The following is a 19,752-nucleotide window of genomic DNA, read 5'->3' as shown; positions in this document are numbered from 1 at the left end:
GCACTGGCCTAGGGAGTCAAGTTCAGCATTCACTTTGGGTACCTGGTGCCCTCTAGCGTTGTGAATGTCGAGGGCCCGAATATGAGACCACCCCCACATATTCAGTCTTATTTCAATGCAAAAAACATCGTCTTATATTCGGGCCAAAACGGAAATAGGAGTCTTTTTTTCTTCTTCTGTCTGCTTTTGTTTTGGTATTCATTTGGATTATAATTAACCTGTCGAGGTAGTATTTTACATGTGAAATATGACAGAAAACAAGCCGCTTAATACAAGCATGTGGGATGAGCTAAATTTTGTACTTCTTCCCACTCCGTTTGAATAGGCAAACTGATTCCAACTATGGCTAGTATTGATCTTCCTTTTAATTTCAAACTTTTGACTTTTCGTGTTGTGTGTCTGTATGCACAATAAATGAATCAATGAAAAAAAATCAATAGGTACAAATGAACATGAGCCAAAGTGACTTGGTATGTTGTTTTGAAAGTGCGTATCATACCCCTTCATTTTACTCTGACAGTGTGGCTCGGGCAAAAAGAGAACCGACCTGGCGCTCCTTTGAGAAGCAGACAAAAATAGTTATGTGCAGGGTGCATCCCTGGGCTTGAGGCATTTATTTTGAAAGCACCAGCCGGAACTACACCATCATATAATTTTTAAGATGGTGTAGGGACCTATAGAGACAACGGCGGTAGATGCTGTCCCATCATCAGTTCACACCCAACGGCGCTGCAGCGCACCGCTCCGCGGACTAGACCAGCATGACACCCAGGTTCAAAACCTTAAACTGAGCCGCATTGGGACCAAGGATATCCCGAGGACAGCAAGGAAGGGACGTGGATATACACGCAAGCGGGCGTACATTCGGAAAGGCCGACAGAGGAAGAACTCCACTGCGCAGCAAGGTAGCGGTTCTCTCTCCAGAAACGTGTACAAGTTGGACAAGAAATACACTATCCTCCCTCGTATCACATCACGCCTAAACATGTCATCATCGGGCAAGGAGGCCAACAGCGGGCATTGTGCCAACTATGTGGGACCCTACCGCTTGGAGAAGACGCTGGGAAAAGGACAAACAGGTTAGTGATAATAGCGGCGGATGCTGCTGGCTTGTTGGTCTTCGTCATCGCAGCACCTGTCTTGCTGACATAGCGAGCATCGCCAATTCTGCTTCGAAGTGAGGAACGCCTGGAATTGCAGATGTGTAGCGTACGCACTGTGTTACGTTTGCGGCTGTGTGATGATGACGGTGCTAGTATGCCTTTAATCCTTGTTGTCAGGCAGAGAGTACTCGCTGATAATGGACCATTGAGATTTTTCTCTGTAATTCCCTTATAGCATCTATTTGTCACATTGGTACCCCGTGCTGAGGGGTTTCCTCTCCGCAGAGGCTTCTGCACTGTCCGACTATCAGTTAAGGCTCATTCTATGTGCTCGACAAGTTGATTCAACTTCGCGATTGTGTTTTTCCCTTTCTTTTACTTTTTCGCCAGTACTCTTGCGTGATGCGTTTAGGATTTTAATTTCATAAGAGAACAAATTGATGTTAATATTCTTGCTATATTTCAAGAGCTGAAGTTAAAAATTCAAGATGCACTGATTGCTCAAAAAAACAATTGATTATTGAAATAGTCGTTAGTTGCAGCTATAATGAGAACTGTACACTTACAGTTTGGGACTAAAATATTATCTGTCTGTCTGTCTGTCTGTCTGTCTGTCTGTCTGTCTGTCTGTCTGTCTGTTTCTCTCCCTCCCTACCTCCCTCCCTCCCTCCGTCTCTCTCTCTCTCCCCCCCCCTCTGTCCGTCCATCCGTATCTATCTATCTATCTATCTATCTATCTATCTATCTATCTATCTATCTATCTATCTATCTATCTATCTATCTATCTATCTATCTATCTATCTATCTATCTATCTATCTATCTATCTATCTATCTATCTATCTATCTATCTATCTACAAAGCTTTGATTTACCTTCTCATCAATTACCTTCGCATCTCGTATTCATGCAAACTGTTCGAGTCTTGTGAGAGTTTAACTGCATATGCATGTGGACATAGCGCACTTTTTTTTCATCGCAGCTTGATTATGGTGACACTATAAATTTGCTTGTCCGACTGTCTTGGCCCATTGTGTCATGCTGTATTGAGATTCATTTCAAAATCTGCTTTTAGGACTCACCAATGTATGTATTATATGGTTTTATATATTCTCTCAATAAAATTGCATAGGATCCGTTATTAGTATACTACGTACGTATTGAAACAAAATGTGTGTTTACTGAAGTCTCCCGCAATCTGAGATCCAGCACCTGGTTGCCCTGGAGCGATCTCCAAACTAGAATTAAGATGGCCTCTCTAGTCTCTTTGACGTGCTTTAAGCAGAAAATTGTCGAACTTCTCACCTCCATTTTTTCAGAGTCGGAGTCTTGCCATGGTGTTTGATTTGCTGTTATTGATGGTTAGTCTTTTATCTCATTGTATGTTTTATGTGATGATTTTTTGTGGATGTTTTTCTGTATATTTGTAACACAGCCTCTTGGCCAGGTCACCATCAAAGAGATTTAATCTCAACCTGTCTTTTACCTGGTTGAATGAAATTTAAATAAAAAAATAAAAGAATGCGCAAGTACTTGTGAGGAGGCTGCTGTGGAATTTCAAGAAGAGGCAAAATCTGTTTGCTGATGACTTTGTATCAATTGAAGTCTCCAGTACTTAGTTGGCAGTAAGGGGACGTCTGTACGGTATATCATTCATTAAACTCTCCTCAATAATGCTCAATGTGTGTATGTGTGCGTGCGTGTGTGTGTATGCGTGTGTCTGTTCTGAACCCAAGGGGACATCTGAGGCTGTGTACCAGGCTATTTTAGCTTGTTGAAGTAAACGTCATCCGCTCTTGTACGTTTTATTTTATTCATTGATATTACACAAAGCAATTCCGCATTGTTGATAAGGATTTGTTGTATTTGCGGCATTTCTGTTTTTGTTCAAATTGACACTCTTTGTTTGTTAATTAAATCTCCTGTTTTTCAAATAGAATTATTTTTTATTCAAACATTGTGACAGCTTCAGTAGGGATCATCCAAGCTAAGTTGGCCATCAGGATTCACTTCTGTCATGTATAACACCACCGCTGATAAATGGCTAGCTTTCTGTTCTCAGCTCTGAGACTTGAGTTGAACAATGCAATCATGGTGTGTATCTAGTGACTGAATGGCGCAAGGCTACGCTGAACGAATAATTAGACTGTGGAGTTTGTGTGTGTGTGCGCGTGCGAGAGAGCGAGTCAGAGAGAGAGTGGGCACGTGTATGTCGGGGATGAAGAATTCCTCTTCATATTTTCATTCCCTTGGCCTGATGCTTGTTTTGGCCAACTGTAGGCAAGGTTGCCATGGTTTCATGTGTCATCCTGTGAAAATGATGCGCATGCGTGTGCCCGTGTAAATGCAGAAGAGAAAGCCCAGCACAGATGGCTGCCTTTAGGTTCCTGAGATACGCAGCTTCATTATCAGCAGGTTGCAGGTGGCACCACTCACACTGCTTTCAACATGAAGACTCAGTATGTGTGTGAGCACACGCGCGGCAACATGCTTGATATTGTATGTCCGAAACATTACACATTACACACTCACGTATAATATTTTGTCGAACATGGCCTTCCCTTATAATTTAACATTTAATGCAAAAGAGTACAAAACATATCCTACGTGTACAATTTTTATTTCACAAAGGTGCAAATATCCTGTAAAAACATAGCAACATAAAAGTCTTGTATAGTATAATTGTGGCCATGATAACTAATATATCCTTGTACATTTCACAAAGATGCAACTTATGCGATGTAACCCACTCTCTAAATTTTGTTCTAAATAAATAAATAAATAAATAAATAATAAATAAATAAATAAACTAACTGCGGGTTTATGCGAGGATTATATATCATGAGGCACAAAAGTGAATTTTTGTTTTGTTTTACAAAGTCACACCTCACCATGGAGTAAAAGAAGGGTTTCTCCCCTCTTCGATCTGAGTCGATCTGAGTTTGTGTGTGTGACGCAACTCAACTCAGGAAGAGAGTGCAGGCAGCACGGACACAGAAGCACAGCGAATTTCCGTATCTCCGTGCATCACAAATATTTTGTTAGATAAGAGTTAAATAAAATCAGTATTGCCTATTGGCATTTAATCAGTAATACTCGACATCTAGATTTATTGATTGGTCTTTAATTTAAAGTGCATTTGATAATACTGTCCACTAGTCCACCAGGTAAGCATGAAAATATATCATGTATCTTTATTCATCTTAGAACGTTTTACTTTAAAAAGACACAAAAATCTATCTTCTTAACAATTGCAGCGTGTCATTAAAAACACATTTGAACTGATCGTTGTGAAGCTCCTGCGTCACCTGCCACTCGGCCACGCCCCAATCAGCTGAATCACCCACACAGTCTCTCTATTTAAAACCTGTCATCCAGTCACTCCTTTGTCAATTCGTTCCTGTATGCTACCCGTTGCTCCCTGTACGTTCAGCCTGTGCCGTTTCTCTGTTGCCAATCGGTTCCGTAAACTGACCGACCACGCTCCGATCGCCTCCTGTCCCGACTACTTGCTCATCCGTGACCACTCTCGGATCGCCGCCTGCCCCGACTACTTGCTCGCCCCGACCACGACTTCGCGCTGCGCTCTCCTGCGGCGCCAGCCCGATCGCGAGTCCAGTGTTCCACTTCCCCTTTTCCCCTTTTCAATAAAGGATCGTGCTGCATTTGGTCGACCTGTCTCTGTTCCTGAAAATCAAGATTCAAGAGTTTTTATTCGCCATGTTTGAGCGTGCCAAACGAGGAATTTGACTTTGGTACATCACAACCTCTGTTCAACATTTAGGTGACTAACAACACTCAGGACATGTGAAAAATGACAAATATTCTCAAACATCCCCTGATCTTCAACTCCCAGGAGGGCAAGGAAAAACTCAAAACTCCAGCTAGGGGAAATGAGAAACCTTGAGAAGAGACCCCAGATGGGAGGGTCCCTCTTCCAGGATGACCAGGCTGCAATAGATGCAGAGAGGACACATCGTACAAACAGTGTAGACAATTAAAAAAAGGTGTGGAGAGCTATATTCACCACCGAGCAATAATTTAAATGTACTAAATTAGAAACAACACCACATTAACTATTACTAGGGGTGTAAATCGCGGGTTTTGTCACGATACGATATCATATCGATACAAAGAACTACGATACGATATTTGCCGATATCTTAAAGCCTGGTGTGATTCATCCACAATACATCACGATATAGTGCTCTACGATCGATATAGAACACTATCCTGATTTATAACAATTCGTACGCAAAATCAACAAGGTACTGCAAACTCTTTATTTAGGAAATTACAAAGTGCTTCCAAACGAATGACTTGAAGCCCAAAGGGGAGCGAATTTCCTCGTCTTCTTGGACACTAGCCATAGCACCAGCCCAGGAGCCGCGTAGTTGTCGGCTCCCCTTTCACGTGCCTGGTCTGCTCACAACACAACACGCCCCGCACTGCTCCCGGAAAGAGGAAGCAAGCAACAATGAACTGGATTTCAAAATAAAGTCGCCTCTAATGTCCGAGGTCAAAAACGGGCGATATAGATCGATGTTTACGTTTACCATCGATGCCAACAAATCGTAGAGGATTATATCGATTAATCGATGTGTATCGATGAATCGTTACACCCCCAACTATTACACCATGTCGGTATACACTAACAGTATATATTACAGAAACATAACATAATTAACCATAATAATGTTAAGTATTGCAAAGCATACTGGGAAACGACTCTTCCACTAATGCAGTGCTTCTCAAATAGTGGGGCGCGCCCCCCTTGGGGGGCGCGGTGCTATTCCTGGGAGGGCGCGTGTGACCCTGGGGAACAGGCTTTTTTTTTGGCAGTACTAGAATAAAGTGTAATTGCGCGTTTACTACAGCAGGGGGCAGTGGCGCTCTCATTGTTACTTCTGTCACGTTTGCGACAGTGCAACATTTTACGACTTACAAGACAAGTTAGGATAGTCACGGTGGGGAGGGGGGGCGCGAATAGATTTTCTCTTGCTAGGGGGGGGCGTAACAGAAAATAATTGAGAAGCACTGCACTAATGACACTTTTTTTTATTGGCTGTACCCATAATCATTCCACTGCTCCTTCAACATGTGGCTCGAATGCTGTGTATCAATTCAAAGTCAAAGTCAGCTTTATTGTCAATCCCTTCATATGTCAAGACACATAAAGAAACCGAAATTCCGTTTCCTCCATCCCACGGTGACGAGACGCAGTACACGATAAACATACAATCAGACAACACAAAATAAAAACAAGAAGGCACAAACAATAAATAATAAATAATAAATAAATAAAATGAGTGATGAATAAATAATAAACAAATAACCCAATAAATAAGAGGAGCAAAACTGAGCCAGTGTGCGTACAGCAGACAGTAAGCATAGCGCTAAGTACAGGACGCTACGCAGAAAGGGGGGGCGAGTTCAGGATCCTAACAGCCTGGAGTATGAAGCTGTTGGAGAGTCTGGTGGTGCGGGAGCGCAGGCTCCTGTACCTCTTCCCAGAGGGCAGAAGCTCAAACAAAGAGTGAGTGGGGTGACTCACATCACTCACAATCGTGGTCGCCTTGCGGGTGAGATGGGACGCGTAAATGTCCTTCAAGGAGGGGAGCGAAGCACCAATTATCTTACCAGCCGTGTTTACTATGCGCTGCAGGGCCTTCAAGTTGTAGTCAGTGCAGCCGCCACCCCAAACAGCAATACAGCTGGAGAGGACGCTCTCAATGGTGCCGCGGTAAAATGCAGTCATGACAGCCGGAGGAGCGCTCGCTCGCCTGAGTTTCCGCAGGAAGTACAGGCGACGCTGGGCTTTCTTCGCCAATGATGCGGTGTTGGTGGACCAGGAGAGATCGTAGCTAGTATCTGTATGAGCAGCCCTTCTCTGTGATGAATATTGTAGCGCCTGAGAGAATTCAGACTGGATTTCCCAGTATTCCTGTCATGCTGTCGTGTTTTGTGAGTTGTTTTTTTCTTGTCCTGTTCGTCGTATTGTCACTTCCTGTTTTGTTTTGGTAACTCTCCTCTCGTTTCAGTTTGTGGGTCCTTCCTCTGTGCGTCAGGCCACTTGACTTCCCTGATCCCAATTGTGTGCACCTGTGTCATTGGTCCTAATTGTCTGCACCTGTGTCCTCACCCTTCTGTGTGTATATAGCCTGCGTCTTCCCCTTGTCTTGTGCCAGTGTGTCTTGTCCTGTCTTGAACACTAGCGATTGCGTGAGTAAACTTAGAGATCCTAGTTTAGAAGATACCTTTTTGTCAAGCCTGAGCTCTGTGTTTTTTAGTTATGTTTTTTGCCACCGTATTTCCCTCGCTTTGAGGCGCTTTTGGTTTTTGCTGTCTCCAGCCTTTTTGTCCCTCCTTGTGAGGCGCTTTTTGTTTTTGCTGTCTCCAGCCTTGTTGTCCCTCCTTTTGAGACTCTCTTTGTTTTTGTGCTGTCTTCAGCCTGTTAGAATAAACACCTTTTGTTGGCACTCTGCATCCGTGTCCTCTCCCTGATCCAAGTCTGACAGTATGCAGTGGCCAGTCATGGACTCGGCAGAGTCGGAGCAGCTGGTCGCCGCAGTACGCTCCCAGGCGTCGCAGTTCGCCCAACACCAGAAGCAAGTGGAGGCTCTGGGTGTTGGAGTCCAAGGGCTCGTGAAGACTCAGGAAGACTTCCGAGGGGTGGTGGCCGCCCAGGTGGGAACGCTGACCAAGCAGATGCAAGAAGTTATCTCGCTTCTGACCGTGGTACCAGCAGCGACACCCAGTCCACCAGCTGCTTCCCCTGCGGACCGCATTGCTCCCGCTCCCCTGGCAATGGGCGTCAGACTGGCTCCTCCGGAACGATACTCCGGTTCCCCAGGCGACTTCCCCACGGAACCCACCCGGGTGGCTTATATGGTCTCTTACCTGACGGGAAGGGGATGGGGACCCCATTGCAAAGTGTCATGTCTTGAACCTAACCCCCCGAAAAACCCTAAACGTGGTTCTAACCCAGGGGTGGGCAAACTACGGCCCGCGGGCCACATCCGGCCCACGGGACCGTTTAATCCGGCCCGCCAGCCCTGAACAAATTGTATTATTAAACTTTTTTTTTTTGTGCGTGTACGTGTACATGGCGCACTCGCGCTCTATTTGTATCAGTCCCAAATTTAGAGCGTGGGCTGTGACGAAAGCATTCTTGTAATTTGCGCGCTGAGCTTTCAGATGCAGTTTTGCGCTAAAGCCACCCACAAACCTTCCCCTGGAATCCTTCCATTAAAATGAGTCGCCCAAGGAAAAAAGCAAGGTGGACACAGTGCCGAGTGTTTAAAAGAGAGTGGCCAATTTGGCTCGACGTACGCGACGTGACGTTTAGCCACATGAACGTCAACATCAACCCGTCACAGATCGAGGTAAACGGACCAACACCTCAGATCTCTCCTAAGAATTGCCACAACAAATTTTACTCCAGACTATGACGCACTAGCAAAAAATCACTCATAGCAGTTTTTTAGTGAATTATTAATTTTTTTTTTTAATGCTGTTAATAAATGCATTTGTTTTCAAAAAACTTATTTGGAATATCCATGCTTTACTACCTACTAAAGGCCAAAATCTTTTATGCAATGACCTTTACAGGTCCCTTATATTACTTCACACAAACACTACGTCCATCTGCTCCTGGTTTGGCCCTCCGGTCCAAATTTAGAACCCAGTTCGGCCCGCGAGTCAAAAAGTTTGCCCACCCCTGTAATCTAACCCAATCTCTAATCCTCCTGTCCCAGACCCAGAAACCCCAGATCTGACCGGGGTTCCCGTGTGTTATCATCAACTCGCGGAGGTATTCAGCAAAGTAAAGGCTACCTCTCTACCGCCCCACCGTCCGTACGATTGCGCCATAAAGCTTTTGCCCAGCGCTACAATACCCAATGCGAGGCTTTATTCCCTTTCGGCACCCGAAAAGCAGGCTCTAACCGAATATATTGACGCGTCGCTTAAAGCGGGTTTGATTAGACCATCATCGTCTCCTGCGGGGGCCGTTTTTTTTTTGTGGGCAAGAAAGACGGTACCCTAAGCCCCTGCATAGACTACAGTCCCCTCAATCAGATCACGATTAAGAACCGGTATCCCCTTCCACTCATGTCAGCCGTATTTGATCAATTGCAACAAGCTCGGGTGTTCACCAAGCTAGATTTGTGCAACGCGTACCACCTAGTGCGCATTCGGGAGGGCGATGAATGGAAAATGGGATTTAACACTCCCAGAGGACACTTCGAGTACCTAGTAATCACCAATGCACCCGCTATTTTCCAGGCCATGATTAATGATGCACTGAGAGACTTTTTGGATAGTTTGGATAGTAGTTGTTTATGTGTATTTGGACGACATTTTGATCTATTCACCGAATTTGGAGACCCATGAGTCTCATGTTAAGACGCTATTGCAACGCCTCCTTGATCATCAGCTTTACGTAAAAGCCGAAAAGAGCGAGTTCCACGCCAATACTGTATCTTTCCTTGGCTTCATCATAGCCCCTGGCAAAGTGCAAATGGACCCGGCAAAAGTAAGCGCTTTCGTTTCATTTCGTTTATTTATTTCAAACATGTGAAAGAAAGAATAAGCTTATTGTACACAATAAAAGACATGACAAAATACATGCATATACATAAGTCATGGTACAACAAAACCAACAACAGGACTGACCGACAAAGTCGTGGAACAAAAAGACAGGGTGACATTACCAAAGACAGGAACAGAATGACAGTAACACATGCAATGATCCAACGGTGAGCGAGGGGCAGACAGGACTTAAATACAAAACACGTTACATCGATTGAGGTGACACAGGAAGAGAGGGGCGACGCGAACAGAAACTATGGCAACCTAGACACATAGCAAAACTGGGGACGAGACATGACAAATCTCCCCCGAAATAAAACTCACCTTTCTTCTTGTTTGTTGTCAATCGCGCATCGCATTCAGCCATCCTGCCCAACACACTTAGTCAAAAAAATCCATAATTGACGACACATCGTTTGATGCGATGGTGCAATCCTTGATGGTGTGTTATTGTCAAATATTGTTTGTTTTTAATCTCCATCGCGGACTGGACGTCATACGGAGGCCGCCATTACAGATGCGCAGAACGTATGCGCAAGACACGTCAGCTATATTAAGAGCGAGATATGTTTTCTTCCTATTAGTTTCAATTCACAGTTTAATTAGCAGTTTCAATCAGCAAATAACAAAATGCGTATTACAGGTAATATTTTATTTCACAACACTTTGCCTTGTTCCTTTCGTCTCTGCTGTTCACTTCAAACACGCTCCATACGACCGCAATGCTCTTGTATCAGACGCTCGCTCGATCACCTGCTAGTTTGCTGTCTGTCACAATGTACCCTACACAAATCCAAAACATTTGTTGCGGCTCCGAGTCACGACGAGGGGCAAGTTTTGGTTTCCAAGGGTGTTTTTATTCCTCTTCAACGTCTCTCCCATACAGAGCCGCCTCTTTCCCGTGCGCGCACGGAGCGCGGTGGTGCGTTTACGGGCAGTCGGAGAAATCAACGCCAACAAAAAAAATTACATCCAGCCTAGTTAAGACCATACCAAAGACTATAAAAATGGGACCCATTGCCTCCCTGCGTGTGTGACGATCATTGGGACTTAAAAAAAAAAAAGAAAAAAAAAATTAAATTTTTTTTTTAAAAATTCATAAAAATTGGGTGCGTATTATACATGGGTACAAGCTTTTTTCCAGCATCAGCATGCCATTCTTAGGGTGCGTACTATACATGGGGGCGCACTATACACGGAAAAAAACGGTAATTTCCTCCACTGAGTCAATTAGTGCCAGTGATGTTGCTCTGTTGGATCTAAATCCATATTGACTTTCAGTGAGTACTTTATACTTATCTATAAATTTGTCCAGTCGGTTATTGAAAAGTTTTTCCAGTATTTTTAGAAAATTGTGATAGCAATGATACAGGTCTGTAGTTTGTGAAGTGGTGTTTGTTCCCGGTTTTATACAAAGGTATGATTTTTGCTATTTTCATTTTATCTGGAAATATACCGGTCTGAAATGATAGGTTACAAATGTTAAATACAGGTTGGACAAAACATTATCCAACAATATAATTACGTGAGCTCTTTGCATAAACCTCGATGCAAAGAAACTCCTCTTTTTGGGTACAGGCTATAAGGAGTATATATTACAAAGGAGACTTTATACTTAATTGTGATCATCAATCATCCATCCATCCATTTTATCTTATTACGCAGGTATTTTCAAAGCAAATTAATATTGTTGCATTTATTAATTTGCTTTAACATGACAGCACAGTATAATTAAAAGCTGACACGATAGCAATGTCAAAGGTGTTCATTTAAGAAAAAGCCAAACACGTTTTGTGATCAAATCTTTCATAACGAGAATGATTTGAGTGAATTAATTTTACAATTTTTATCCCCCCTCCCCACCATCTGTCACTTTGCTTGGGACAAAAGGAGCATTCAGAACTGAAATTTCTTCTCAATTATTCATTCAAATCAATTCACTCAAAGGCTAAAAGACTGAATTCACGCCAGGCTCGTTGGTCCCTCTTTTTTAATCGATTCAATATCACTTTGTCTTACAGACCGGGGGCCAAAAACACTAAGCCTGACAGGCTATCACGCATCTACAGTCCAGATCTGGTGGCCAAGGAGCCCTAACCCATTCTCCCCCCTGACTGTTTGGTGGGAGCAGTTACTTGGCCCATAGAAGGCCTGGTGAAGCAGGCAAACGGCGACGAACCACCCCCTAGGGCAGGGGTGGTCAACCATTCAGAGACTAAGAGCCAAAGATGCCACAACATACACATGAGCACACATGAAACCCCCCCCACGCACGCGCACGCGCGCACACACACACACACACACACACACACACACACACACACACACACACACACACACACACACACACACACACACACACACACACACACACACACACACACACCCCTCTGCTCAGCCAAATTTATTGTGTGACATTATTATGTCCCGCACCAACATGATAATGACAAATTGACTCCTACAGTACTAAAACCACAGACCAAAGACCACATTTTCAACAATGAACTTTGTGTGAATTGTCTCACACAGACAAACTCTCAGTTCAACAAATTCCACTAACAAAAATATACGTTTTTTCACTTACTATGTGTGGCGGGACAGACCATTCGTTTTAGTTTGTCGTTTTCAGGAGACAAGATTTCAATAACGTCACTGAGGCATTTATTAACGAACTCCACTTCATTGTATGGCTTTTGTAACTATTCTTCTGCCTGACTTTTCAAAATGTCCAAACTTGTGCTTGCAAAATTCAGTCCCTTTTGCAAAGTCCTTATAGATATTGGCATGAAGTGAGCTGAAGTGGCGCTGAACATTTGAAGCTTTTAAATGCGCTAATGACGTCCGACATATCAGGCAGAATGGCTTGCCATTGCGTTCAACAAAAAACAACTTTAACTCAATTAAAAACGTCCTGTGTTCATCGTCATATATTCGTTTAGCTGTGCATTTTTTCCTTGCCATTTTGGCCGGGGTGGCCACACCTGGCTTCGCGTCTTGTCAGCTTTTCTGGACCTAATGGGCCCCCGTAGTCACAGTTGCCATTCATTAAAAAGCCAACAAAACCAAACGCTCTGCCCTGTGTTCATCGTCATATATTCAATTAGCTGTGGAGTTTTTCCTTGCCATTTTGAGAGCGAAATTGACACTCCTCAAATGGGTTTGTCCCTCCTCCTTTGCGGGATTTCACCTCCCGCGCATGCACGTCTGACCAAAATACCATATTGAACTCAAGCGAAGCAAATACACACGAAAAATAAACACAAATGTTGATATGAACGTAAAAGAGCCCCATGAAACCAGCCAAAGAGCCGCATGCGGCTCGCGAGCCACGGGTTGGCCCCTGCCCTAGGGTATGCCCAGAGAATCAACTGTTTGTTCCCACCAGGCTGCGTTCCCAGGTTGTCCACTGGGCCTGTCATCCAGGCGTGCGAAGAACCCTGTACGTGATTCAACAGCGATTCTGGTGGCCATCTACGGGGGCAGACATCAGGGAATACGTTGCAGCCTGCTCCGTCTGTGCTCGGAACAAGAACACCCCTGGCGCCCGTGTGGGTCTGCTGCAACCCCTCCCCATTCCTTCTTGACCGTGGGCCGAAATCTTGGTGGACTTTGTCACGGGGCTTCCTGCGTCAAAGGGGAAGACGACTGTACTCACCGTGGTGGACCGATTTTCCAAGATGGCTCACTTCATTGCCCTGCCCAAGTTGCCTTCGGCAAAGCAAACGGCAGAAGTCATGATGGACCGCATTTTCAGAATTCACGGATTCCCGCGGGACGTCGTTTCTGATAGGGGTCCCCAATTTGTATCCAGGTTTTGGAAAGAATTTTGCAAGCTCATAGAGGCCACCGTGAGCCTCACTTCGGGCTACCACGCGGAGGCGAACGGTCAGGCGGAGCGCATAAACCAGCAGCTGGAAACAGGTCTCCGCTACCTCGTGGCCCAGAACCCCTCCTCATGGAGCAAGAACCTCACGTGGGTGGAATACGCCCATAATTCCCTGCCTACCTACCGGGATGTCCCCCTTCATGTGCGTATTTGGCTACCAGCCCCCGGTCTTCCCTGACAGTGAGCCGGAGGTGTCCGTTACCCCGGCGCGCGCCGCGGTGAGTCGCTGTCGTCGCATCTGGGCGGCGGCACGGGCCACGCTGGTCCGCCAAGGTGATAGGGTCAAGAGGATGGCCGGCCGGAGGCGACGAACGGCGCCCGTCTACCGGCGGGGCCAACGGGTCTGGCTGTCCACAAAATACCTTCCCCTCCAGGGGGACTCCAGGAAGCTGGCCCCCTGTTTTGTGGGTCAAAGTCAAAGTCTGCTTTATTGTCAACGTCTTCACATGCCGAGACACACAAAGAGATCGAAATTACGTTTTCTCTATCCCACGGTGACAAGACATATTACACGATAGACATACAAGTAAACGACGCAATATAAAAAACAAAAAGGCACAAACAATAAATAATAAGAGTAATTATAAATAATAAATAAACAGATAACACAACAAATAAGAGCTAGTGCGCATACAGACAGTAAAAGTACAGGACGCTACGCAGAACGGGGAAGCGAGTTCAGGATCCTAACAGCCTGGAGTATGAAGCTGTTTGAGAGTCTGGTGGTGCGGGAGCGCAGGCTTCTGTACCTCTTCCCAGAGGGCAGAAGCTCGAACAAAGAGTGAGCGGGGTGACTCACATCACTCACAATCGTGGTCGCCTTGCGGGTGAGATGGGAGGTGTAAATGTCCTTCAAGGAGGGGAGCGAAGCACCAATAATCTTACCAGCCGTGTTCACTATGCGCTGCAGGGCCTTCAAGTTGTAGTCAGTGCAGCCGCCACCCCAAACAGCAATACAGCTGGAGAGGACGCTCTCAATGGTGCCGCGGTAACATGTAGTCATGACGGCCGGAGGAGCGCTCGCTCGCCTGAGTTTCCGCAGGAAGTACAGGCGGCGCTGGGCTTTCTTTGCCAGTGATGCGGTGTTGGTGGACCAGGAGAGATCCTCACTGATGTGCACCCCCAGGAACTTGGCGGTGCTCACTCTCTCCACCACAGCACCGTCGATGGTCAGCGGCAGGTGTTGGGTGTGACCCTTCTGGAAGTCCACAACAGTCTCCTTGGTCTTGTCGACGTTCAGCAGGAGGTTGTTGTCCCTGCACCACGTGGTCAGAAGGTCAACCTCCAGCCTGTATTGAGTCTCGTCTCCCTTGGTGATGGGTCCATTTCCCATCTCCAAGGTCGTTACCCCAGCCGCTGTGCGTCTTCGCCTGTCCAGATCCCTTGCCGTTCATCCCTCCTTCCACGTCGGGAGGGTCAAACCAGCCAGGGACAGTGGGATGGTGCCGGGCCCCGTGCCGCCTCCAGCTCCGCGGACAGTGGTGGGTGGGCAGGCTTACACGGTCAAGGAGTTATTGGTGGTGCGCAGGTGGGGTCGGGGCTGGCAGTTCCTGGTGGACTGGGAGGGTTATGGGCCGGAGGAGATCCGGCCTTAGTGGGGGGGGGTTATGTCATCCTCTCGTGTTTTGTGAGTTGTTTTTGTCTTGTCCTGTTCGTCGTATTGTCACTTCCTGTTTTGTTTTGGTAACTCTCCTCTCGTTTCAGTTTGTGGGTCCTTCCTCTGTGGGTCAGGCCACTTGACTTCCCTGATCCCAATTGTGTGCACCTGTGTCGTTGGTCCTAATTGTCTGCACCTGTGTCCTCACCCTTCTGTGTGTATATAGCCTGCGTCTTCCCCTTGTCTTGTGCCAGTGCGTCTTGTCCCGTCTTAAACACTAGCGATTGCGTGAGTAAACAGATATCCCCTTGGAGATCCTAGTTTAGAAGATACCTTTTTGTCAAGCCTGAGCTCTGTGTTTTTTAGTTATGTTTTTTGCCACCGTATTTCCCTCGCTTTGTTGGTTTTTGCTGTCTCCAGCCTTTTTGTCCCTCCTTGTGAGGGGCTTTTTGTTTTGCTGTCTCCAGCCTTGTTGTCCCTCCTTTTGAGACGCTTTTTGTTTTTGTGCTGTCTTCAGCCTGTTAGAATAAACACCTTTTGTTGGCACTCTGCATCCGAGTCCTCTCCCTGATCCAAGTCTGACAATTCCTCTTTCAAGCTGTTATCAATTCTTAAGATTGGTAAAAAACTGACAACTTGGGGACTGACTGTTAATATCAATTTGAGAAAAATTTTGAAATTGAGTATCCATCTATTCATTTTCTGAACCGCGTATCCCAGGTGACTTTGGGCAGTAGGCCGGGGACACCGTGCACTGGTTGCCAGTCAATCGCAGTGAAATTGAGCATATTTGGATTCACAAGAGACAATATAAGTTCCCATACTGGTGTACATCTTTAGAAGTAACACATTCCCTCAAACATCAATGACCACATTGCCAAGAGAAGTTGCCGTGTATTCAACTTTGATAAAAAGGCTCAAGAGACTACATACTTGGTTTATAATTAATCGAACTTTTGCAGTTTGTCTATGTATTATCAGACCGGGGGGTGTCCTGTTGGCCATGACGCCCCCCCCCACCCCTTCTCACAACAGACACTTCTGTTTCATCCCATCATTTCTTTCGATGGTTGTCTGACTCCAGCTACACCAGACGTTCCCTCTCATTTTCTCAATCGGTCCGAGGCTAAAGGTCAACACTATCTCAGCGCCCCTGCAGCTCGAATGAGTCATTATTAGGAAGGAGCATGATTTGTATCTTCTAAACCAGTCTCATGCATCTCTGTCTGTCGTCTTAGTCAGGCTCCTCCTTGCAAGATAAATTCACCTGATATAACCAATTTGCTACATGTGTTCACATGCTATAGCTAAGTCATTCTGCAGCAAAGGGTCACTGAGAATATACAGCCAAATTGACCCTGACGATAGGTAGTGTTTGCCAATAACTGTAGTGAATCAGTGTGGGGGGGAAAACGTTTGTTGCGGCTCGGAGTCACGACGTGGGGCAAGTTTTGGTTTCCAAGGGTGTTTTTATTCCTCTTCAACGTCTCTCCCATACAGAGCCGCCTTTTTCACATGTCCGCACGCCACTTCCCTCTCTTTTCATCTGATCGCGGTGGTGCCTTTATGGGCAGTCGGAGAAATCAACGGCAACGAAAAAAATACATCCAGCCTATTTAAGACCATACCAAAGACTATAAAAATGGGACCCATTGCCTCCCTGCGTGTGTGACGATCATTGGGACTTAAAAAAATAAATAAAAAAATTTGAAAAGATTGGGTGCGTATTATACATGGGTACAGGCTTTTTTCCAGCATCAACATGCCATTTTTAGGGTGCGTATTATACATGGGGGTGCATTATACATGGAAAAAAACGGCAGTAAGGATATAACATATCACGAGTCATTACGGCGAGTTTGGTGGAGTTTTTACTGCTTCTTCCAACTCCTACCGCACTGACTGTAACCTGACACTCTCTGGCTGCGTCTTGCCTCTTTTTTTTTATTGTCGGACTCGGTGGACTCGGTCAAAATCAGCACTGAGTCCGAGTCCGAGTCCGGCAAAAATGACCGAGTCCGACCGAGTCCGAGTCCCCGAGTCCGAACCGAGTCCACAGCCCTGCTGTGGGCAGGTGCCAGATCATGCTGGAAAATGAAAATCAGCATCTCCATAGAGCTCTTCAGCAGACGGAAGCATGTAGTGCTCTAAAATCTGCATTCACTTTGGACTTGATGAAACACAGTGGACCAACACTAGCAGTTGACATGGCTCCTCAAACCATCACTGACTGTGGGAACTTCACACTGGATTTCAAGCAAACTTGGATTTTGCTCCTCTTCGGCCTTTCTCCAGACTCCGGCTCCTTAACTTCCAAATTAAATACAAAATTTGCTTTCATCTGAAAAGAGGACTTTGGACCACTCTGCAACTATCCAGTCCTTCTTTTCCATAGCCCAAGTAAGACGCTTCTTCCGTTGTCTTGAGTTCCAAAGTGGCTTGACCATGGGAATACGGCTATCGTAGCGCATTTCCCGGACACGTCTGTGAACAGTGGCTTTTGATACCTGGACTCCAGCTTCAGTCCACTGTCTTTGAAACTCCCCCAAATTCTGGGAGCGACTCTTCTTTGCAATGCTGTTAAGGGTGCGGTCATCTCTCTTGGTTGTGCATCGTTTCCTGCCACATTTCCCCCTTCCAACAGACGTTTTGTGGATGTGCTTTGAAACTGCACTCTGTGAACAGCTTGTTCTTTGAGAAATTTCTTTTTGTGTCTTACCCTCCTGATGGAGGGTGTCAATGATGGTCCTCTAGACAGCAGTCAGATCAGCAGTCTTCCCCATGCTTGTGATTTAGTTTACTGAACCAAGCTGAGTGTTTTGCAAGACTCAGGAAACCCTTGCAGGTGTTCCGAGTGAATTAGATGATTCAAGTGATTAGTTGAATACCCTATTAGTATAGTTTTTCATGATGTTCTAATATTTTGAGAAAATATATCTGAGTTTTCTTAAGCTGTATGTCATAATCAGCAATATTAAAATAATAAAAGGGTTGCAATATTTCAGTTGACTTGTAATGAATCCAGAATGTATGACATTTTTGTTAATTGTATTACAGAAAATAAAGAACTTAATCACAATATTCTAATTTAATTTATTAATTTAATTCTTCCCCGTCTACTGCCCAATGAAAACTGGGATGGGCTCCGGCAAGCCCCCGACCCCTGTGGGGATAAAGCGGTACAGAAAATTGATGGATGGACAATTTAATTCTAATGCTAACGATTCTACACAAAGCGATATATCACTTTTTAATGATCTGATACGATTAAGGTGATATCAATAAATGTTTTGATATATTTTGCATATATATATATATATATATATACATGCTTCTTTCCAGATAAGCAAAAGCACTGTTTCCTGGTATCTAGTCTTCTTTGCTGCCATGATCTGTGTTACGTGCTTGACATCCCTGGCACCAACTGAAAATGATGTGTAAGAGCAAAAAAGAATAATAATTGATTAAAAGTAATATTCAGACTTGAATTAAGAACTGTAAGAGTATTAGGAATTTTGAATGTACTACACATTTATTTTATTAAATTTATTGATTTAATCAATAAATCTCTCTCTCTACCGCTCTCTCGCTCTCTCTGTGTACGGGGTCAATCTTCATTTCCTTAAATTGTTATTTTATGGGGAATTTTAAACTGTCGATTAATTAATTAATTAATTGTAATTAATTGAACACTAATCTTTGAAATAGTGGTCACCTTTTTTTGCAGCATCCCCCTTTTTGAGCCCCCCCCCCTATCATACACATGCACACGCACACACACACACACGCACGCACGCACACACACACACACACACACACACGCACGGTTTTCCAATAACAGTGAACAGTTCTATTTTGCATCTAATTTGCAACATTACATTTTTTATTTAAAAGTCAGGCACTTCTTTTCTAAGACGTTCTCTAGTAATATTTTTGGGGGGTAGAGGGCAGATTACTTTTTGAATAAAAATTAAAAGATTGTGGATGTGATATATAAAGCAAATGTAAATTAATATACAATAAAAAAAATAAAAAATCCTGTGCCCTTTGCTTGTTCCAAAAGATCCCTGTCTTGCTACTGGACCATGGATAGCCCAGGGGTTAGAGCTTTAGCTCCCAAGATGACAAATGCGCATTTGGGAGCGTTAACAAATGCTAATTTAGTTCATCTTACCTTTAAGCTTTCATAATATTTATTGGGCAATAAACCTTTTTTTTTTCATGCTTTGAACCATGAGGCTTTAAATATGACACGGTTAATTTATGGATTTTTACTAACGAACCTCATGCCACGAATAGATTTCCTGATAGTCTTGTTACCTCTGATCAAAGAAAGAAACAAACATGTCACAGTGATGAATTTTTTTTTAGTCTGTGCTCATCCGGTCATTTCAGTCATTTGAGTAATTCAGTGGAAGTCTTGTGTGACAAAGTAGAACTGGCCGCATGCCAAGAGTGATGCGACTTTTAATTGTGCGTTTTTTAGTCCAGAAATTGCAGTATTTTTTTTTTCTTCATCTAGATAAGACTTTGCAGACTAACTTATCGATGTATTGCACTCATAGGGCTTTGATCCA

General features: G+C 44.6%; 1 protein-coding gene across 1 annotated transcript in view; it reads left to right on the top strand.

The window, feature by feature from the left end:
* Positions 1–713: 713 nt before the first annotated feature.
* Positions 714–19,752, top strand: part of LOC133153086 (serine/threonine-protein kinase BRSK2-like) — a 180,370-nt gene continuing 161,331 nt past the window's right edge. Inside the window, exon 1 of the mRNA XM_061277139.1 lies at positions 714–1,079. Within this exon, the coding sequence (XP_061133123.1) occupies positions 986–1,079 (94 nt within the window). The 5' untranslated portion in view covers positions 714–985. The remainder of the gene's footprint in view (positions 1,080–19,752) is intronic.

This window comes from Syngnathus typhle, linkage group LG4, assembly GCF_033458585.1.
Source record: "Syngnathus typhle isolate RoL2023-S1 ecotype Sweden linkage group LG4, RoL_Styp_1.0, whole genome shotgun sequence".
NCBI lineage: Eukaryota > Metazoa > Chordata > Actinopteri > Syngnathiformes > Syngnathidae > Syngnathus > Syngnathus typhle.
Note: the sequence above shows the minus strand (reverse complement) of the source record. Positions and strands in the feature narration are given on the sequence as shown.